Source organism: Xenopus tropicalis, chromosome 7, assembly GCF_000004195.4.
Source record: "Xenopus tropicalis strain Nigerian chromosome 7, UCB_Xtro_10.0, whole genome shotgun sequence".
Taxonomy (NCBI): domain Eukaryota; kingdom Metazoa; phylum Chordata; class Amphibia; order Anura; family Pipidae; genus Xenopus; species Xenopus tropicalis.
Window position 1 is genome coordinate 65,226,145 of NC_030683.2, and position 23,688 is coordinate 65,249,832.

The 23,688-nt window shown below is 40.5% G+C and overlaps 1 protein-coding gene across 5 annotated transcripts in view; it reads left to right on the forward strand.

Annotated features, from left to right (window-relative positions):
* Positions 1-263: 263 nt before the first annotated feature.
* The window catches only part of disp3.2 (dispatched RND transporter family member 3, gene 2), a 114,566-nt gene continuing 91,141 nt past the window's right edge, over positions 264-23,688 (forward strand). The window contains exons 1-2 of one of the 5 annotated variants that reach the window (XM_031905828.1): positions 528-609; positions 22,677-22,796. Coding sequence is in view for 1 of the 5 variants with exons in the window: in XM_031905829.1 (XP_031761689.1) it covers positions 429-609 (181 nt within the window). In the remaining 4 variants the exon portion in view is untranslated. Of the gene's footprint in view, positions 610-22,676; positions 22,797-23,688 lie in introns of all 5 variants that reach the window. The other 4 variants (XM_031905829.1, XM_031905827.1, XM_031905826.1 and 1 more) reach the window with 4 other exon arrangements.

Genomic DNA, 23,688 nt, shown 5'->3' on the forward strand with positions numbered 1-23,688 from the left:
TATCATTTAAAAGCATCACACACAAAATATGTTATAAAGTACATGCCAACAATTTATCTTTACAGATACTGGAGAACGGAACGGAGCTTTTTGGCAGAGTTCAAAATTAAAAATACTGGCAGGGGGCTAGTTGAAAGTGAATGCTCTAACATCTCCTGCATGCACTCGAATTCCCTGGCCAGCGCAGGACTTTGTACACCAGCTGTATTCACCAGCAGAATATATAGAAGGTTTGTACCAACCTCTAGGAGAGCAGGGAGATCTTAACTATGCAGGGACTGCATAGAAAGAGCTTGTGCTGCGTAGCTGTGCTAAACATCTGCGCTGAAGATACAGTATTGGAGGAATTAGTCAGGTCTCCAAGAAATGTAGTGTTTGAATATTATATTACTGAATCGTGACCCCTATGCCATTTACCTGAATGGTAGATGCCGATATCTAAACAAAGGAGAGCGCCACATAAAAGGATCTGTTCCGTTCTTGTAGACGGAGATTTAAGCAGCAGTCAGTGGGATGTGTGGAGGGGGAAGCCTGGCACTCTCAGTCATAGGGATATTACATGGTATCTTGCATTGTTCCAGGGAGCAGCACAAAAAGAACGAATAAGAGGTGAGATTCAGTCCCTCATCTGTTTTGTCACATGGTTGAGTCTACTGTGAACGGTCTGATATAGTCATCTTAGTTAAAGATTTAAAGCTTTTTTAAAAAAAAAAATGATGCTGAATCTTTACAACATTCTAGTGGAATTTTTCAATGGTTCATTTATACAAATGTAGTTGTTGTCAGCAGGGTTTTAGTAGATTGGTAAGGTGTGTGTGTATGTACATGGGTTGGAAGGGTGCACGCATGGTTTTGCAAATGCATATAGTATGAAGTCTATTTGCTTATGTCTGGGTTTGGGTATGTGTGCCCTTAAGTATGGTTATTTGTGAACGCACAGCTCCTTCACCATCGGAAGCTTACTTTTTTCATAGGGCCTTATATGAGTTCAAAACTTGGGGCCAGCTGCGCAATAATAAACATTAGTCGTTGGTTTCAGGGCCCCTGTAATATTTAGACTGCCTACAGTTACACTGGCTATAACTCCTTATGGCTACAGAGTTGGGGTATGTTCATGGGTTGGCGGGTGTGTAAGTATTTGTATGCATTGGTTAGCGGGTGTATGTGGATTTTTAGGTGTTCAAATACGTGGGTTGGCAGTTGCATGTGTGTGCACTTGCGGGTTTGGATATATTTCCAGAGGTTTGTGAATGTGTGCGGGTGGGTTTGTGTGTATGTGTGTGGCATGGATTATGTATACAAGGTTTATGGGTATGTGTAGGAGCAGTGGTGAGGGACAAATGACAATGTAGTACTAAGTGTTATATCAAGTTGAGTAGGAGGAAGGGTAATTGCAGGCACATATAACAAGGAATCATGGAGTGGGGTAGAAGGAAACAAAGGCTTTTTTGAGGTCCTGCTATCCTCTGATATCCAGCTGCCAAAGATCAGAGAGTAGCAGTTAATCTATAGCTGTAGGATATCTGTTGTTTAAAGTGTACTTGTTTTTGTCTTATTGTTGAAATCCAGTTCCCAGAATCACCTGATATTGGAGCTGTAGTTAACAACAGCCCCAACCCATCTACTCACAATGATGTTGTGGCTAATGATCATTGGTGGGGTAAGTTGGTAGAAAAAGGATGCATGGTACATGGCAATGCTGTGGCTAGACACCACATAAAGCAGGCTACAGAATTGCGCTGGGAACCAGGCTTCACAGTTTGCTAATTTTCAGAGCTCTGCTGCTTCTTCATCTCTCCCTCCAAAATGACAGATGCTGGTGGGGAGTGGGTTTTTACTGTGATTTATTCAATGAAGCTTAAAAGCTGACACCTTGCTTCTTTGTACCGATCAGCCACAATTCAGTAATGTCAATTTGTATAGAGAGAATGGTTAAGACAATGAATACAGTCTGTCTAACAGATAAGGTTAGGCTCTAATTGCACCCTCAAGAATCCAAAACTATCAAATGACTTCTTTTCCTGGAGCATTCACTTGCCTAACAACTACTACTTTTAACATTATACACTTCTACAGAATGTTTTCTTGCCTGTCTTGCTTGCAGAAAAGATCAGCAGTAGAGCTGGGAAGAAAAGTGGTGCAGATGTCTATTTACTGTCTACATGTCACATAGCCTGTCCTAGTGCGCATTATTGGGGCAGGCAAAACGTGTTAATGCCAATGGAAGTAGCAGCACGTGTACCTGAGTTTGGGGGGGAAGATACAACCGCATATGAACACACTACACTTGTATGGGAGAAGGGAGGGTGGAAGGAAAAAGCCACATTTAGGACATATACTGGAGTGGAGGGGCATAGGTACTGACTGTCATGGACTGGGGAGCAGCTTCAAAAAGGGACCAGCAGTCATGTACTATACATGTATGTAACCTATGATTAAGTACCTCTAGGCATGAAACACATAAGAATCCCCTAAAGCAGTGCTGTCCAACTGGCGGCCCGCGGGCCGCATGCGGCCCGCGACCCCCCTCTGTGTGGCCCCCACCTGTCTGGCTGCTTTGATGGCTTACTCTTGTGTAAGCTTTAAATGGTATCAGTACTGTGATTAACTGCCCCTGCATGGTTCTCACCTCAGATTCAGGCTGTAATCCCCCTGTATTGTTTAAAAATGTAATCCCCTGTGTTTTTCACACTTTTTAATCCCTGCATTGTTCACCCCCTGCATTGTTCACACCTCAGGCTCAGGTTGTAATCTCCCACATTGTTCCCCTGTTCACACCTCAGAGCAGTAGAAACCCACAAATAAACCCTACACACTACAAAAAGAACATATACTGAAGTGGTACTGCAATTAAAAAGTTTTTGTTAATATATACAGTAGTTATTGTGCAGACTGTAGGAGCAGTGCCAGCATTGTGTCACTGTATGCTGCCTGTGTGTGCCATCACTGGGCAGGGTAGGGCAGGCTGAGTATGGCACATACAGGCAGGGTAGGGCAGGAAGAGTATGGCACATACAGGCAGGGTAGGGCAGGCAGAGTATGGCACATACAGGCAGGGTAGGGCAGGCAGAGTATGGCACATACAGGCAGGGTAGGGCAGGCTGAGTATGGCACACACAGGCAGGGTAGGGAAGGCAGAGTTCGGCACATACAGGCAGGGTATGGCAGGCAGAGTATGGCAGGCTTTTGCTGTACCATTGCGTATGGTCATGTGATAACATGGGTGTGGTTTCAAGGGGGTGTGGTTTAAAAAGGGAGTGGTCAAAACTGGCTTCCATTATCGGCCCTCCACCACGTAGGTCGGAAAAATTCCGGCCCTCGGTACCACAGAAGTTGGACAGCACTGCCCTAAAGGGCTGTTATTTCTTTACTAAACATAGTAACATAGGAACATAGTAAGTTGGGTTGAAAAAAGACATACGTCCATCACGTTCAACCATAATGCCTATATATAACCTGCCTAACTACTAGTTGAAACATTATTTAATTTGCACTACATTTATTCTATGTGTGGAATTTATTGAGTTCCAGACTCCTGTTTCAATATACTTGGGCTAGTAATATATATAATAATTAAACAGTGAATTTTTTTTAGTAGTGTGATAATGTAACCAAATAAATACAATGCAACAGAATCAGTTAGAATGAGTTTTTTTTTTCAACCTTACCATCTATGTTACTTTGTCCCCAGTATACTTTAGTCTGGAATTGAAACATAGTGGTGACCTGTGAAGAATTTAAATTATTGGAAATCAGTGCGTGTATTAGGGCTCTGGCATGCCTGCGTTTTTTCCCCCTGGTGCTTTGGCGACAAGTCGCCACGACAATACCCACGAAGAGATTTCATGCGAGTTGAGCTCCAGGCGATCTGCTACCCATGGTACACTCAACAGTTAACCCCCCCTCATGTTTACTGAAGTCGCTCAGAAAAGGGTCTGTGTGCGATTTGAAACAGCAGGCGATTTGAAGTAGCCTAGTATGTTTTGACGCTGGCGATTTCCATTGATTTAGCATTGGCGTCTTGTCGCCAAATCTCTTTTTTAAAAATCGCCGGTGACAAATCTCCTCGTGTGCCAGAGCCCTTATGACAGCCTGTAGCTTCTATATGAAAGGCTACATCTATAGAAATAAAGACATCCCTACAGACTGCGGTGTCTTTTTATTTGTATTGTTATATGATACAATTCGCTGCTTCCAAGGGACACTTTATTGATCCTGGTATATACAGGATCAGCAGTGTTCTGCGGTCTGGTAAATAATAGCACATCACTTTCAACATCAAATAAACAGAGGCATTTTGAATTTGTGTAGAATGGCATATTTTACCCTTGTTAACTTGAATAACCTATTTAATCTGCTATTGTAATATTTTTCCATCCTTTGTCTCATTTGGTTCTGTATATTACACACTAATTTTGCATAACCAATACTTTTTAATGCAAAATATAATAACTGTTTAACATAAAGAGTAGAATTCAGACCATAAACATAATTAAAACATTATGTTTTAATATGTGTGAGTAACTGCATTGGCATCAGGCATCAAGCTGGAAAAGGCATTTTCTGTTATTATTTGATGAGATGGCCCACAACTCTCACCTTTGGTGTAATAAATATATTTTGCTTTAATTGTTATATTACCATAGACTGTAGAAATATAACCTGCTTTTGCATGTACAGGTACGGGACCCCTTATCCGGAAACCCATTATACAGAAAGTTCCAAATTACAGGAAGGCCATCTCCCATAGACTCCATTATAAGCAAATAATTCTAATTTTTCAACATGATTTCCTTTTTCTCTGTAATAATAAAACTGTACCTTGTACTTGATCCCAACTAAGATATAATTAATCCTTATTGGAGCCAAAGCAAGCCTATTGGGTTTCATTACTGTTTAAATAATTTTTTTAGTAGATCTGATTTACGAAAAGACCCCTTATCATGAAGACCCCAGGTCCCGAGCATTCTGGATAACGGGTCCCATACCTGTACTGTATTTCGCGTTAGGTCTTAAATTAACTACAAACCTTCTCTTTTCAGTCCTCTTATACACAGTTTAGGATTGAAGTCATTTGCACAAAGAAGAGGCCCTGTTTCATAAAAGTTTATAACATATTCTTTCCTATAGGACAGTGCTGTCCAACTGGCGGCCCGCGACCCCCCTCTGTGTGGCCCTCCACCTGTCTGGCTGCTTTGATGGCTTACTCTTGTGTAAGCTTTAAATGGTATCAGTACTGTGATTAACTGCCCCCCTGCATTGCTCACACCTCAGATTCAGGCTGTAATCCCTCTGTATTGTTTAAATATGTAATCCCCTGTGTTGTTCACACCTTTTAATCTCTGCATTGTTCACCCCCTGCAGTGTTCACACCTCAGGCTCAGATTGTAATCACCCACATTGTTTACCTGTTCACACCTCAGACAGTAGTAGAAAACCACAAATAAACCCTACATACTACAAAAAGAACATATACTGTGGTGGTACTGCAATTAAAAAGTTTTTTTTTAATATATAGTTATTGTGCAGACTGTAGGAGCAGTGCCAGCATTGTGTCACTGTATGCTGCCTGTGTGTGCCATACAGGGCAGAGAGAGTATGGCACACGCAGGCAGGGTAGGGCAGGCAGAGTATGGCACACGCAGGCAGGGTAGGGCAGGCAGAGTATGGCACACGCAGGCAGGGTAGGGCAGGCAGAGTATGGCACACGCAGGCAGGGTAGGGCAGGCAGAGTATGGCACACGCAGGCAGGGTAGGGCAGGCAGAGTATGGCACATGCAGGCAGGGTAGGGAAGGCAGAGTGTGGCACACACAGGCAGGGTAGGGAAGGCAGAGTATGGCACACACAGGCAGGGTAGGGCAGGCAGAGTATGGCACACAGGCAGGGTAGGGAAGGCAGAGTATGGCAGATGCAGGGTAGGGAAGGCAGAGTATGGCACACACAGGCAGGGTAGGGAAGGCAGAGTATGGCACACAGAGGCAGGGTAGGGAAGGCAGAGTATGGCAGGTATTTGCTGTACTACAACCATTAATATGGGTATGGTCATGTGATAACATGGGTGTGGTTTCAAGTGGGTGCAGTTTCAAAAAGGGGAGTGGTCAAAACTGGCTTCCATTATCGGCCCTCTACCACGTAGGTCGGAAAAATTCCGGCCCTCGGTACCACAGAAGTTGGACAGCACTGCTATAGGATATTTAAAAGCGTATTTATCAGTGGGTGAAAGTTAGAGTTTACCATTCACACTATTCAGACTGTGGGTGAATTTTTCTTTGGTGAGCTCTAATCTCACAACACTTATCCAATTTAAAGCTTTACAAGCAACTGTACTTATTGATAACTGGTTTCAGTAAGTTTGCAGGTGTGTTTGTGGATTTGTGTAGTTTGATGTATGGGTCTGCATATATTATAAAATATATTTAAATACTTAATGGAGGTTATAATTGTTTACCTCATTAAGTGCCAGAATTTCTTTTTTTACATTTTGTGCTCTTTCACTTTAGGGACATTTGCTGGGGGGGATTTTAGTTTATTTAGGAAATATATACATTGTTTTTGTGTAATTCTAATTCTGTAATAAGATATTAGTCTCTAAATACCAAATAAAAAGTAGAAAATTGTTGCTTTTTATAATATAGGTATATCATTCATATCAAACATATACCAGATATGTATCATTTTATAGGGGGGAAAAAAAAAACCTTAAAACCCTCTTTCTACTCCAAACTAACAGTTTTCATAAAAATGTATGAAAAAAAAAAAATCACATCACCTCAATTTGCATCTTTGTATCTTCCACATGTCATTAGGTACCAAAATAAAACATCATATATATGAATGCCAGAGGTCCATCAAACAGTTTAATGTCCAGTATGTTTAGGCTCTTGCGAGCAAGGCCCTCTGATCCTATTGTTACTCCGTATAACCTTGTCTGTTAAACTTTTTAAGATCCCTGTTTGTTTAAATTTATTGTGAAGCGCTGCATATTTTGCTGGCCCTATATAAATAAATGATGATGATGATATAGTAGCAAAGTATAGGCCCCTAAATTACAACCGTGCATGCAAATTGTCATTGTAATGACTTCAGCTAGAGCAAAATCAGGACATTTACTGATTTGGAAAGAACACATTCTTCTGAACCAAACTTAATGAGTAAATACAGTATGTGTCTCTACCCCATACTAACAAGCCGCAAAGCTTTCCTAAAGCAAGCTTTTTTTGTAAAAAAAAAAAATCAGAATACTGCCTCATTTTAAAGCAGTTTATTTCCCACATATTATTATGTACCTAGTTAAAACATCATATAAAAAAAAATAATATCTTTCTACTCCAAACTAACAAACTGCAAAGCTGCTATGTTTAGTGGTCTGTAAAATTTCTGAAAATTTCTGCTTGCATTTTACAACATTATTTGCCACCCATATCGTAACGTACCAACATAGGACATAACAATTATAAATGGAATGAGTCTGAACAGTTAGATACCCAGTATGCATAAATATACTAAGCTATGTTAAATGTAAAGACCCCTAAGTGAGTCTGGAGCAAGGCCCCATCATGGGCAGGATTGTGGGGGGGGGTCATGCTGGAGAACACAGTAAGTATAGGCCAGTTTTGATGCAGTTTTGTGCTAACGGGAGCACCTGCCCAGGATATCAGGTAAGTGATTACAATCACTGGGGGGTGCCTAACATCTGGCACCACCCCCAGTGATTTCTCCTTAATTCCTCCTTTAAGAATAAAGGATAGTATACAATATATACTGTAGCCCTTTAGATTTGAGATGACTGTAGCCCTAAATATTTTAATTTACTGTATGCAAGAATTCCACAGCCTCATCATGGTGAAAAACTATTTGCGTTGCTTCAGCTGAAAATTCTGTCCCTCAACTTTAAAACAGGCATTTTTGATGGGACAGCAGCAACTCTGATAGTCTTTCCTCATAGAGTAATTGTTCCATTCCATTTACCTGCATGCTCAAGGCCTTACCAGGGATGTACAATTATATTTTCTTCCTGCGAATCAATGCTCTTTTTTATATAACAGTGTGTACTTTAATAGCTTGGTAGACACTGCTTAGAGTTGCTAAGAAACAGAATGCCACAAATCCTCCAAATGCTTTTTAATTACAGATATTCCCCCCAACATAGGCACATTTATTGTAAAACTAGCATTCTATTAAAGTAATTATTAAAGGCAGCAAATCTCCTGAAAATACTATTCCACCAGCAATAATTTAAATCACTGGTGGGAAAACTAACGTGTTGCTTCATTTTCCAAAGTCGCCCAAAGTCTCCTCGTGGGACAATTTATTATTTACCTTTTATTTACCTTTCATCCTCTAAAGGTCCCCTACCTTGGCCCCTGGGGCCAAACGATCAAATTATATTGGCGACAATAGGGCAGTCGGTTCGGGGGCCGCATCAACGAGCTGATGTGGTCCCCGATCCGACTGAATTTTTTAACCTGGCCGATCGATATCTGGCCAATTTCAGGCCAGATATTGGTCTGGCAGGCCCCTCGTTTCTGCCCCTACACGGGCCGTTAAGCTGCTGAATCGGTCCACAGGACCGATATCGGCAGCTACAATCGGCCTGTGTATGGGGACCTTTACAGGCTGAAAACTGGATCCCTCTGGCACCACAATGGTGATTTGCACCATTGCAGACATCCTTTAGAACCTAGATCCTGGAGCTTTGTTTACTTTTTCAAAGATCCTCATAAGTCCCAGTTACCTAACCTCATTAAGTGGGCAGCATGGTGGCTCAGTGAGTAGCACTTCTGAATAATCTTTGTGCTGTATAAATACGTCTTTATGAATAACAGGAAGTAAATTAATTAACTGAATTTTGTCTGTTAAAATTAAGCCTTCATTAAAAGAGAACAATCCCCAAAATGAAAAACTAACTAACCTCAGCAATTTCTCTCTCTTCATTTAAGAGTTATAATCTGATTTTGATTTTGACAACTAACGGAAAGACAGTAATGCTAATACATTTTATAATGTAGTTAACCTACTTTATCTGTCAATTGTAACCTGATTCCTACATGAGAGGACAGATTGCGAGGGGAATAGTAAAGAGTAAATATATTACTCATATGCCAAGGGTACCACACCCTGTTGCTACATTTTTTTTATTTATATATATATATATATATATGTGTGTGTGTGTATATATATATATATATATATATATATATATATATATATATATATATATATATATATATATATATATATATATATGTATATATGTGTATATATATATATATATGTATATACAAATAATTATATTTATATATCTTTTAGGGATTAGCGGTACCAGGATGTTGGTCTCCTGAGACAGACTCTTGCTCAGACAAAATAAGACTGTCCCAATATTGGGTACAACTGACCTACGGTTTATTTATTTATTTATTTAAAATAAAAACACAAAATAACTTTAATTTTTCTTTCTGGTTTGACACTGGTTTTTTGACTTCACCTTCACCTAATCAATTAATATTATATACTTTTTTGACTTTTGTAGTGTGTCATGATTGAATGATTGCTTTTTTGTTGACCAACTTGTACATAATACAGTTTTAAGCTGAACCACCTTATTTGAATACTTTTCCCCTATTAGCCTTAATAAACCAAGAAAAAATATACAAAGAGGCAGCTGTATATTCACCATATACATAAGGGCCCGTGCCTAGGGTGGTGGCTTTAGGGGGGTGACCCTAGGGTGACTATATGGCAAATTAATTTTTTTGCCAAAAAAAATCTCCCCCGCCATCGTTGAATACTTCCCCACTAAATCTGGCAGATAAAGAGGTGGGATACCTGGTGGAACCACGCGGAACCAAAAGTGAAGTAACGCTCACTCACATGATTTCACCGTAATTCAGATGTGCTGAGGGATGCACTGATGTCTTGGGTGTAACTGGACCAAATTATAGCCCTGCAAAGAGGAATATTTGTTAAGTAGCATTAGAAAGACAATTTATTTACATTCTTTGTTTAACCCTGGGAACAACCCTGTTACAGAGATGCCCTTATACTTCCAAAGTTTAGTCTTAGTCACTCTGTTATACGATCGTCACTTCCCATACCTTAATGGAGATGAGTTCAGTATTTTAGTTATTACCAGATTAAAAAGAGTATCTTTCCTGCTGGGTTTGTGAATGCAGAATAACATCCAAATTGCAAACCCATCAATATAAGTGAAACCATTTGCTGACCTGTACACATGGACATATATACCAGCTCACATGCATACTAACCAACCCATAACAAAGAATTATGCATTCTGCATTATTTTTATGACCCAAAAGGTACCCAATTAGAGGATAGAAGGCAATTGGTCTCTTTCCAGCAAAGTCTCATGGCTCATTTACATTATGCTGTCTTCACTTTATTTTGTCCAGCACAAACATATTTCCCTCTGCTGCCCAGGTTAATGGACATCTTCTCTTCAGACTTGCAAAATTGCCAGGTGAGAATTTCACACAAGTAATTAGTTTCATAGCTCTATAAGGACATTATCACAATACACTTATAAAGGAACAGCATGTTTTACATGGGGGTTTATTCACAATCACAGCAAGCAGGTGCCCATGGAATTTTGAGATGATGTTATGCTTGCCTTAAAGGACATGTAAAGCCTACATTTGCCTACACTGTATATCAGTTGGGCATGCCTCCCCCACCCAAATGGCATTATTTGTACTGCATATATCCCCTCCGCTTGCCAGTACCATCACATTTTTCTAAACCAAATAGCAGCTTTCACCTGGTGGCCATTTTTCCTTTGATACATAATCAGATACATTTAAATCTGCAAACAGCATAGACACACACAGACCCTTATTCAGCGTACATTTCATCAAGAATTCAGGCTCACACAGGCACAACTATCTTTGATAAAAGTTCTGCTTTTTTGAGCTGAACTCAGGCGAGTTGGTTGGAAGAAAAATAAATTGAAGCAGATAGCTAGAGCTGAGTTTCTATGGGAACCAGCAATGCCATCTCTTTACTGGCTGCTAGACTGGGGGGCGTGTTTGGTAATCTGAGCTTAGAATAAATGAGCATGCCCACAAGCCAACAGCAAAAGCAAATTCCTGAGGGTTAGGGCCGAATGGGTTACAGGAAGAGACGGAAATCTAAGTGATTAAGAGGATGCTGCAGCCTTACTATTAACCTCTGGACAACCAGTGTGGCAGGTATTGAAAGATTTCAAAGAGGCTGTTCACTGATTAAATTTTTGTGTGTGTGGTTTACATGTCCTTTAATAATTGGGACTTCAGCCAGGATTCAAACACTGGTTGATGTGTTTCTTGTCACACTCCTGGTGTTCTCTGTCTGCTCCCTTTCTTCCACCCACCTTATTATTCTCATGTGTTTCCTAGTTTCATATCTAGCAAGCTTGTCCCTAACCTTGCTTGGTCATTGAGTTTCTTAAAGTGGACCTGTCACCCAGACATAAAAAGCGGTATAATAAAAGTCCTTTTCAAATTAAACATGTAACCCAAAGTCATTTTTATATTAACACATCCATACACATTATAAAGGCATTTAAAAATCCCAGCTGTCAATCATATATTGCTTGCCCCACCTCTATGCCTTAGGCATAGAGGCGGGGCAGGCAATAACTTTAGCTTTCCATTCAGCACTACCTAGATGTCACTGCACATCTCACTTTCCCCCTCCCACCTCAGCATCTAATTATGTAGCCAGCGCAAGGGCATGAGCATCTGGTCCCCCTATACTGGCACATACAGAAGATTTTGGCATGATACAAAGTTTGCCTTCAGAACAGTGCTTACTAACAGGCTGGTGGCTGGTTGAATCAACTTGCTTTTCAATTCAACAAAAAAGGGATAAGTATTCTTTATTAGCTTTATTCCAAATCATTGTGTTTTTTAACTGTTGAGTTAAATTTTTTCAAAAGTAATTGTTGTTTTTGGTGCTAATTTACAAAGTTTGGTGAACTATAAAGCTTACAGCAGGTTTGCCAGAAGTTCCTTTGTAATTAACCTCAGTTTGAGGTGGGTGGGGTTTGATTAGTTGACCTTAACAGACTGTATAAATAGAACCACTGGCATTCCAGTGGAGCTTGCTCTTGTGGTAGGTGCTCTGTAAGTGCTTGCTCTTTAAGTGGGGGCTCTGTAAGTGGAGTTAAAAGCACAGGAGTTAGTGGGGCTCTGTAAGTGGAGTTAAAAACACAGGAGTTGCAAACTAAGGGAGTTTAAAACAAGGTACTAAGTTTGTATTTACTACAAGTCTTTTCACCTAGTTTTGTTTAACTGTTCCTGTAACTGGGAGAATGAGTGGCAGCAACATTGAAGGTCTGACACAGTGCACAGCCTGCCACATGTATGCAGTTGTAGAACAACAGTTCCAAAGTGCATACCTCTGTTGTGGATGTGAGCGAATTGCCACTTTAGAGGCTCGCATTAGAGCACTAGAGGAACAAGTTGCAACACTGCGTTCGATTGACAATCTTGAGAGAAGTCTCTTGCTTACTGAACAAGAGCTAGCGGGGTCAGATAGTATGGGGGAAGGGGAGCAACGAAAGGATGATAGGGCAGTAAGCTGGGTGACAGTTAGACAATCTAGTGTGGGGAAAAGGAAAAGGGAGGCTGCTCCAGGGTTTGCGCATCCCAACAGATTTGCCAGATTGTGTGAAGAAGATGGGAGTGTGAACTCTGGATTGGCGGTTCTAGGTGAGGCTGATCTCTCTAACAGCCGGGAGACCAGTTTCTGTAGTAGTGGTGGGGAGGAGAGCAGAGCTAGGCCTAAACAGATGGTGGTTATAGGGGATTCAATCATTAGGAAAGTGGACAGGGTAATCTGTCGAGCGGATCGCTTCAACCGAACAGTTTGCTGTGTTCCTGGTGCCAGGGTTCGGCATTTGGTTGATCGGGTTGACAAATTATTGGGAGGGGCTGGGCATGACCCGGCTGTCTTGGTACATATCGGTACTAATGACAAAATGAACGGTAGGTGGGGGACCTTAAAGAGTGAGTTCAGGGATCTAGGCTCTAAGATTAAGGAAAGGTCCTCCAATGTCATTTTTTCGGAAATTTTGCCGGTGCCACGTGCAAGTTTAGGGAGACAGCGGGAGCTTAGGGAGCTAAATGCGTGGCTAAAGTCTTGGTGTAGGAAGGAAGGATTTGGGTTCCTAGAGCACTGGGCTGACTTTTCTTTGGGGTACAATCTATACAGCCGTGACGGATTGCACCTCAATGGAAGGGGGTTTGCTGTGCTAGGGGAGAGAGTGGTTAAGAGGCTGGAGGAGTGTTTAAACTAGACAAGGGGGGGGTGTGCGAGCTAGAGTTCCATAGGAAAGCTAGTGTAGACGGGGCAGTGGGACTAGCAAAGGGTTGTGGGGGAGGAGTGAGGGGGGCATATAGTTTATCAGATAAGGAGCTTCTGTTACAAGGAAAACAGTCTAATATTTGCCTTAGCTCTAACTCTCAGTTAGCTAATGTAAACATCAGAGGGAGAAGTAGTAATCTCCAGTGCATGCTGGCTAATGCGCAAAGCTTGTCGGGTAAATTAGGGGAGCTGCAAGCTATTGCATGTATTGAAAACTATGGTATTGGTATCACTGAGACCTGGTGGGATGAAAAATGCGACTGGGCCGTGAATTTAAATGGTTATACACTTTTTAGGAGGGACAGAGAGATTAAAAAGGGTGGAGGGGTTTATCTTTATATAAAGTCAGATTAAAAGCCATGTAATAAAGCCATTACCAATGAAAATGTGAAATCTCTTTGGGTAGAAATTTCAGTAGGGCTGAAGGTCACAATGAAAATGATCATTGGTGTATGCTATAAACCACCCCGTATATATGAGGGGGATGAGACCCAGCTATTGTTGCAAATGGAGGAGGCTTCACAACTGGGTCAAGTTGTTATTATGGGGGACTTTAATTATCCGGACATTGACTGGAGTAATGGGGTGGCTAAGTCAGTGACAACTTTTTATTTCAGGCGGTTCAAGAACCTACTAGGAATGACTCTATTTTGGACCTGGTAATATCTAATAATACTGAACTCATCTCTAACAATTGTGTGGGTGAGCATTTGGGGAACAGTGATCACAACATGGTCTCCTTTGAGATAATGCTGCAGAGACAGCTCTATAAGGGAGTAACTAAAACACTTGATTTTAGACGTGCAGACTTTGCCAGTATAAGGGCATCTCTGCAATGTGTCAACTGGGAAAGGCTTTTCAGGATTCGTTGAGGTCTGGCATGGTGCCAAGAGACTGGCGAATTGCTAATGTGGTGCTGTTATTTAAAAAGGGATCCCGTTCTCAGCCTGAAAACTATAGGCCTGTTAGTCTGACATCAGTAGTAGGAAAACTTTTGGAAGGGGTAACAAGGGATAGGGTACTTGAATACATTGCAGTTGATGTCATCTACTTGGACTTTGCTAAAGCGTTTGATACAGTACCTCACAGAAGGTTAATGATCAAATTGAGGAATATTGGCCTAGAACATAATATTTATAATTGGATAGAGAACTGGCTGAAGGATAGATTACAAAGAGTGGTGGGAAATGGAACATTTTCTAATTGGACCAGTGTGGTTAGTGGAGTACCGCAGGGGTCAGTCCTTTGCTTTTTAACTTGTTTATTAATGACCTGGAGGTGGGCATAGACAGTACTGTTTCTATTTTTGCTGATGACACTAAATTGTGCAAAACTATAATTTCCATGCAGGATGTTGCTGCTTTGCAGAGCAATTTGAAAAAATTGGAAAACTGGGCAGCAAACTGGAAAATGAGGTTTAATGTTGATAAGTGCAAAGTGATGCACTTTGGTAGAAATAATATAAACGCGAACTATCTTCTGAATGGTAGTTTGTTGGGGGTATCCTTAATGGAGAAGGATCTAGGGGATTTTGTAGATAACAAGTTGTCTAATTCCAGGCAGTGTCATTCTGTGGCTACTAAAGCAAATAAAGTGTTGTCTTGTATAAAAAAAGGCATTGACTCAAGGGATGAGAAAATAGGTCCTTGGTAAGGCCTCACCTTGAGTATGCAGTGCAGTTTTGGGCTCCAGTCCTTAAGAAGGATATTAATGAGCTGGAGAGAGTGCAGAGACATGCAACTAAACTGGTAAAGAGGATGGAAGATTTAAGCTATGAGGTTAGACTGTCGAGGTTGGGGTTGTTTTCTCTGGAAAAGAGGCGCTTGCGAGGGGACATGATTACTCTGTACAAGTACATTAGAGGGGATTATAGGCAGATGGGGATGTTCTTTTTTCCCATAAAAACAATCAACGCACCAGAGGCCACCCTTTTAGATTAGAGGAACGGAGCTTCCATTTGAAGCAGCGTAGGTGGTTTTTCACATTGAGGGCAGTGAGGTTGTGGAATGCCCTTCCTAGAGATGTGGTAATGGCAGATTCTGTTAATGCCTTTAAGAGGCGCCTGGTTGAGTTCTTGAACAGTCAGAATATCCAAGGCTATTGTGAAACTAATATCTACAGTTACTATTAGTGGTTGTATATATAGTTTATGTATGTGAGTGTATAGATTGGTAGCTGTGGGTTGTGTGTGCTGGGTTTACGTGGATGGGTTGATGGACTCTGGTCTTTTTTCAACTTTATGTAACTATGTAACTATAACAGTGTCCACAAAATGGTGCCTGCCTGCTTGCTTTGAGTAATTCCAAGACGGAAGATTTATATTATTTATATAGCGTAAGTAACATTTATTTTGCTTAACCAACAATATAGAAAATAATTTGGAGTTATGTCTTGGGGTGACAGGTCCCCTTTAACCCTTTTAGTGCCACAGGACGTAGAATCTACGTCCTGGGTACCTAAGTGCTACAGGACGTAGATTCTACGTCCTGCTGCACTTCCGGATTTGGGAGCGGAGAAGCGGCTTTTCAAGCCGCTCCTTCGCTCCCCGCTCGTTCCCCAGCCTCCAGACAATAGTCAGAGGTGGGGAACGAGTGGCCCCTGGGGCGCGATCGCCCAGGGGCCCCATAAGAAAAGGCAGGCACGTGAAATCCATGCCTGGATTTCACGATCGCCTTCTGCCTTTCTCTGCTCCCCCATCTGCTGGCCCCCCTGCTTCCTGCTGCTCCTACTCACTGCCGGACTGGTGCTGGTGCTGTCTCCCTGCAGCTCCACGATCTCCTACACAAGTAAGTGGCAAATACACACAAAAACACACATAATACACTAATAATACACTAATACACACTTATACTCACATTTACACACAAACATATACATTTTAGGGGAGTTGGGAGATTTCAGACATTCACAACACTTACACTTACACACACTTACTTGCATACATGCACACAAAACACATTTTACAATGTGTACACACTCACTTACACACTTATGTCATTTTGTATTTTTTTTTTTTTATCGCATCGTTTTTATTCTTGCCTGAAAAAAATGTTTTATTGCCATTGTGGATAGCGTATTTGCTAACAGTACTGTGCAATACCTTTTGTGTATTATTTTTGTGTTTCTACTACATTTTCTGTGATTTTGGTGCATTTTTAGGTATTTTGGTGCATTTTTAGCCATTTATTATTGCATTTTCACTTATGCATAATTGTTGTTCACTTGACTTTGTCTGTAAAACTTATTTGCCCTAGCCAAAATACTCAAACTGTTATTCTGACCACAGATATTATTAGGCAAAAAAAGAAAATGATTTTAGTGATTTTTATCAATTATATTGCATTTCACATTGTTTTTTTTATTACTTGTCTTTGCACATGGATATTTTGTCTGCTGTATTTCAATTTGGCATCCTGTGTACCCCACATAGTTTTGTAAATCTATGCATATTGGGCATCAAACTGTTCAGTAGACCCCTGGCGTTCATGCTTAGAGTGTTTTATGTTGGTACGTTACTAAACGTGGGGTACATAATGGGGCAACATGCAAGCTTTGTGCCGATTTTCAGAAATGTCACATAAAACCGTTCTGTTTAGCATAGCTTTGTAGTTTGGTAGTTTGCAGTAGAAAGTTGTATTTGTCCATTTTTGTTTTGTCAGAATGTGAACTTTCGGAAAATACATGGTTTTCTAGGGTCTTCGTACTGTTAGGGGTTCTTATGCCACATAATACACATATCGGGTGCAAAAATTGTATGAGCCGGAGTGTCTTATGTGAAAATTCATATGCAATTTTTTTTATTTGGGTGCCCCTGTATGGCACGTAGTTTGGCCAATATATGCATATAGGGCATCAAACTGTTCAGTATACCCCTGGCGTTCATATTTAGAAAGTTTTATGTTGATACATTACAAAATGTGGGGGTACATAATGAGGTAACGTGCAAGCTTTGTGACAATTTTCAGAAATGCCATAAAAACTGTTCTGTTTAGCATAGCTTCGTAGTTTGGTAGTTTGCAGTAGAAAGTTGTATTTGCCCATTTTTGTTTTGTCAGAATGTGTACTTTCGGAAAATTTATGGTTTTCTAGGGTCTCGGTACTGTTAGAGGGTCTTATGGCACATAATGCACATGCCGGTAGCTTATATTGCAGCGTATACACTTTGTATGCACTAACTTACTTTTGGGGTCTCTAAATGCCAGATACATTAGTGATCCTATGCACAATGGGCATCAAACTGTTCAGCGAACCCTTGGCTTTCATATTTAGGGTGTGTTCTTTTGGTACCTAATGTTATGTGGGAGATAAGATGTTTGAAAGTGGAAGATTTGATGTGATTTTCAGGTATTTTACCAAAACTGGCCATTTTGGGAAAGCACTGCGACTCTGTAGTTTTGAGTAGAAAGACATGGGTACCAATTTTGAATTCGTCCGAATGTGTACTTTCCAAAAATATATGGTTTGGGGGGTCAATGTATTTTTTTGTGTTTTTATCCCACAGAAAATGCAGTAAATGTGTTGAATTTTCAGTAGCTAAAGAGACCTCTGGGGCAATTTCTATGCACTAACTTCCTTTTGGGGTCTCTAAATGCCAGATACATTGGTGATCCTATGCACAATGGGCATCAAACTGTTCAGCGGACCCTTGGCTTTCATATTTAGGGTGTGTTCTTTTGGTACCTAATGTTATGTGGGAGATAAGGTGCTTGAAAGTGGAAGATTTGACGTGATTTTTAGGTATTTCATCAAAACTTTCAATTTTGGGAAAGCATTGCAACTCAGTAGTTTGGAATAGAAAGACATGGGTACCAATTTTGAATTCGTCCGAATGTGTACTTTCCAAAAATATATGGTTTGGGGGGTCAATGTATTTTTTTGTGATTTTATCCCACAGAAAATGCAGTAAACGTGTTGAATTTTCAGTAGCTAAAGAGACCTCTGGGGCAATTTCTATGCACTAACTTCCTTTTGGAGTCTCTAAATGCCAGATACATTGGTGATCCTATGCACAATGGGCATCAAACTGTTCAGCGGACCCTAGGCTTTCATATTTAGGGTGTGTTCTTTTGGTACCTAATGTTATGTGGGAGATAAGGTGCTTGAAAGTGGAAGATTTGATGTGATTTTTAGGTATTTCATCAAAACTGGCAATTTTGGGAAAGCATTGCAACTCAGTAGTTTGGAATAGAAAGACATGGGTACCAATTTTGAATTCGTCCGAATGTGTACTTTCCAAAAATATATGGTTTGGGGGGTCAATGTATTTTTTTGTGATTTTATCCCACAGAAAATGCAGTAAACGTGTTGAATTTTCAGTAGCTAAAGAGACCTCTGGGGCAATTTCTATGCACTAACTTCCTTATGGGGTCTCTAAATGCCAGATACATTGGTGATCCTATGCACAATGGGCATCAAACCGTTCAGTGGACCCCTGGCTTTCATATTTATGGTGTGTTTTCTTGGTACCTAATGTTATGTGGGAGATATGATGCTTGAAAGTGGAAGATTTGAGGTGATTTTTTAGAATTTTCATAATTTTTTATAGAAAATGCTAAATTCAGTAAAGCATTGCCGTTTGGTACTTAGGAGTTGGAAGACATAGTTACCCATTTCGGATTCGTCAGAATGTGTAGTTTTCAAAAATGTATGGTTTCCTGGGGTAAACCTAATGTTCCAGGATTTTTGGCTTTGGAATGTAAAGTATACCGTATTCTGCTGTAATGCTTTGAAAATTTAGTAATTTACTGCTGGGAGTTTTTGATCTATAGAAGTCAGAAATCTCCATAAAACTATACATATCAGGTATTGGCACGTTCGGGAGACATGAGGCTTTCCAAATCAGTTGAATTTTTGTCCATAAAATAAAATATGTTTCTGGTAGAAATCCTTATATCATGAAAAATAGCATTTTTTCTTTTTTTTTTTTTGTATTTCAAGCTCTAAATCTTGTTCCAGAAGTGGAAATACACAAAAACTCAGGTAGATTTGGAAAGCTCAGGTTCTCCTGAAAAAAACAATATATAGTTTGCCTACCTAAACTTAACCCTGCCCCCAGTAAAAGCCCCTAAATTGAGAGAGCACAGAATGTTTACAAAACGTCTGGCACTGGGGGGAACTGAAATGACGAATTCGTCTGGCACTTAAAGGGTTAAGCTGTTTCTGTGATCTTGCCTCTGGTATTCTGTCCTGTTCCTGGTCCCTGCCTTCCAAAGTGCTGTTCCGTGGCACCAACCTTGTTCCTTCGCTCCTGGTCCCTCCTTGTCCTGTTCTTTGGATTCCACGTTACTGACCCTGGCCTGTTCATAACTTTGATTGCTGCTGGACCCGACCATGGCCTGATTCTGGATTGTGTCTCTGCCTGCTGTTTTGAACTATTCAAGTCTGTATATCCATAGTGTCCACTGTTACTTGTTTTGACTTCACTATGTTTATTAAAGTTTTCTTTTATTGATCATCATGGCCCCTGACATAAGTTCCGTGGTATATGTTTACACTTGGGGTTACCCTGTCTTTAGGCTTCCAACTTCCTGGTATTTCACAGCGTCTCCACAGGGAGATTGTGAGAGGGACCTAATGCCCATTAAAAGGATGAATATGGATAGACATTGAGTAGATAGGGGGAATGTCAGGAGTCCAATGACATCTAGACATCAAGATTTCTTAGAAAAATACAGACTAGTCTCTACCATTACTGTTTGATATTGCTGCAAAGTCAATGCATGAAAGGACTTTAGACCACAACCCACTGAAACACATGATTTTTTCTTAAATATTTTTCAGATACTTTTCTCAGCTCCTATTCAGGGTTTCATTTAATGTTGGAATTGTTGTTTTCACTGGTCATTGCTTGATTTTTTAACAAGTCTAAATATATGCCTGTATTTACCCGTTAGTAAGATGGACGAAAAATGGGAGGGAATTGTTGAACAAAACATACTCTGTTAGTTGGTATGTTACCTATCACTGCAGGCAACTCAGCACCCAATCAAAAAAAAACAGTAATACCAGTAATGGTTGAGGCCTCAACCACTTACAGTAGAGGTGATTTCTGGTCAGACCTCTGGTACATTTGTAACTTGCTCAGTTACATCCCCAGCACATCCAGTTAAACCCTAACATGCCCCATTAAGTCCTAACAAAGCGTTATGCTCTTCAAGAGACCAGTATATAAAGGAGGAGTCTTTCAGAAAATGCAGGAGAGTTGTCAGTTCTGATAATGGCACATGAAATTAGACCCCTGATTAGTAAGTAGGGAGCACACAATTTTAAATAAATTAAAAAAAAAACTAAACATTGGTAAAACAGCATATTTTTGTGTAAAAAGGAGTGTCTTTAAACAAAATGGTTAGAGACAATTTTCTACAATACATAAGCTTGGTGTGCTGAGAATTGTTTCATCAATATCTGTACTTTTTAAACCATTGTGATTAAATGGGAATCCTAATACTAAACCTGGAGAACAAATGGTATTTTTTTATCTAAAATCTGTCTTTACATTTATCCTGAGCATATAAAATCTATAAATTATTGTAATGCAGTAGCACTATAATAAAACAGTAAAAATAATTGGAAAATTAGCATTATCAAAAAAATTATATGTTCAGCTATTATCTTTATTGCACAGTTGAGAAACTTTAAAACATCTCATGTGAGTGATTACAGGCATGTTCAGGTAGTGCAAAATGTATTTTTCTCCTGATGATTGTAAAAATCAGTAACAAATCAATGATTAGTAATCTGGATTGTTCTCGTGTTGCTTTATAATAAAAATACATTTACTTTAATATATACAGTAGAAGAGGCAGAGATTTAAAGTTCAAGTTGAATTTAATGAATATGGCTTATGCTTATCATACTGCTAACCTTTTGTTTTAATCATTGAAAATCTATGTTTTTGTTGTTTCATGAGCTAAATGAGCAAATGTAGAAATTAAAGCTACTGCATGTTTGACGATATACTATTAATTTATATCACAAGAACCAACTTAGAATAACTTAAATTTTCCTGTTTGTCCTGTTTTAGAAAAAAAACTGATTGTTGAGATTGAAACAGGCAAAAATGATATTATATAGAACATTAAGATATTCTGTACATTAAGCTTCTAAAAGACCTTCAGTTCTCTCAATAGTGCCCTTAAGTCTCCCCATATTTCTCCCGTTCAGAGGATCAGAAGCCAAACAGTAAGGAAAAACGCTGAGCTGGGTAGAGAAGATTCCCATAATGCATCGCTGCTCCCCAGACTCGGCGACTTAGAACTGTAGGTGGCGCATGCGCAGAAACAGGAGGCTCCCCCTAGAAGCGACAGCATGAGACACAGGTGCTGGTAGGGGGAGAGGCAAGGGGGGACGCGAGCAGAGCGGGTGGCAATGGAGGAGAGAGGCACTCTGAAGGGTAAAGGCGGCGGGGGCAGCGGCGGCGGCGGACAGGAGAGAGGCAGCTCCTGTCAAGGTAGAAAGCGGCGGCAGGGGGTTTGGGGTCGGGTGCTGCTGGACACAACACAGGAGAGAGGCACTGTGAAAGTAGCCGCCGCCGGCTGCCGTGGCGGGAGGGGGCGGGGGATTTGGGGTCGGGTGCTGCTGGACACAACACAGGAGAGAGGCACTGTGAAGGTAGCCGCCGCCGGCTGCCACGGCGGGGGGGTTGGGGTCGTGTGCTGCTGGACACAACACAGGAGAAGGCACTGTGAAGGTAGGCGGCGGCGGCGGGGGGGGGGGTGGGTTGGTGCTGCTGGACACAACACAGCTCCAGATAGGAGAGAGGCAGCTCCAGACAGGAAAGAGGCAGCTCCAGACAGGAGAGAGGCACTGTAAAGGTAGAAGCCTGCTGGGGGGTTGACACAGAAGGACGCAGGGGGAGAGGGGGGGAGTAAAGATGGTGGCGCCCTTCACTGAAACAAGTATGTAGAATGTAGCTGGTGTATCTCTATAAATCTTTCATTAGGCAAGCTAGAAATATAGCATTTTTACATAGCAATAGTACTGTTTAATAGTGTGGTTAATAGATTTTGACTTTCCTTCTCCTTTAAGCAAAACAGGTATTTTTTGTTCATATATCACAATATATTCAAGCGAGCCAACTACATCAAAGTAATCCCCGGTCTGGCCAGTCCTACACTCACTGTTTAAAGGGAATGGCATTTTTTTGTAGCTGCACACCCTGTCTCAATATCCTATATATATACAGTATATTGATAATGGGTGAGTGCAGAGGGCCTTTTGTCTTTGTATGAATTTTGTGGTCACAGCCTCATTGCACCCCCACCTAATGGTTTAAATTGTAGTGGTGAGCACAACTTTCACTTTTTTTCTAAAGTTTATACAGGAGCAGCGGCCAGATTCTTTTTGTAGCTCCCATCAGTTCCAGTTCCAGTCTGGTGATCCAAGGGGTGGCAACCATTTGGGAGTCTCTACCTTGAAAGCAAGCGAGTTGCAGGTAAATTTTAGTTCATATAAAATGTATAATAAAATAGTAGAATTCTTAGTTAATCAAATTAAAGTGGGTTTAGGACTGGCCAGACCAGGCATGACTGAGATAGTTGGCCAACTTGAATATATTGCAGTATATAGACAAACAATCCCTGTTTTGTTCAAAGGGAAGGGCATTTTTAGTAGCATGAAGCTAAACTGTCTGTATGAATTTTATGGTCACATCCTCATTGCACCCCTAATGAGCACAACTTTTCTCTTTTGATATACACACGTAACCCTTTCTAATGAATGTGAGCACAACTTTCTCCTTTTTATGTTTTGTGGATAAACGTACTAAAGTGCCAAAGAATGTAGATTCTACATTGTGCTGCATTTCTGGGTTTGGGAGTTTTACGTTGGTACGTTACAAAATGTAGGCTATAGAATAGGGTAAAATGCAAGCTTTAAGACAATTTTCAGAAATTACATAAAAAATTTGCTACATTTAGCCTAGCTTTGCTGTTTACCCATTTTACATTCAACAGAATGTGTATTTTCTGAAAATATGAGGTTTTCTGTGGTCAGCTTACTTATTTCCCACATTTATTTCTACTACCAAAAAATTCACCGCCCGATTTATATGCCATGAAATGGGGTCTATAAATGCCAGTTACTTTCATAATCCTATGCCCAATGGGCATCAAACTGTTCAGTGGACCCTTGGCTTTCATATTTACAATGGTTTTTCTTGGTACCTAATGTTATGTGGGAGATAAGGTACTTCAAATGGAAGGTTTGATGAGATTTTCAGGTATTTCATCAAAACCGCTAAATTTTGGGAAAGCATTATGACTCCGTAGTTTGGAGTAGTTTTGAACATGTGCACTCAGCAAGATGCATGAGAACAGGAAGATTGC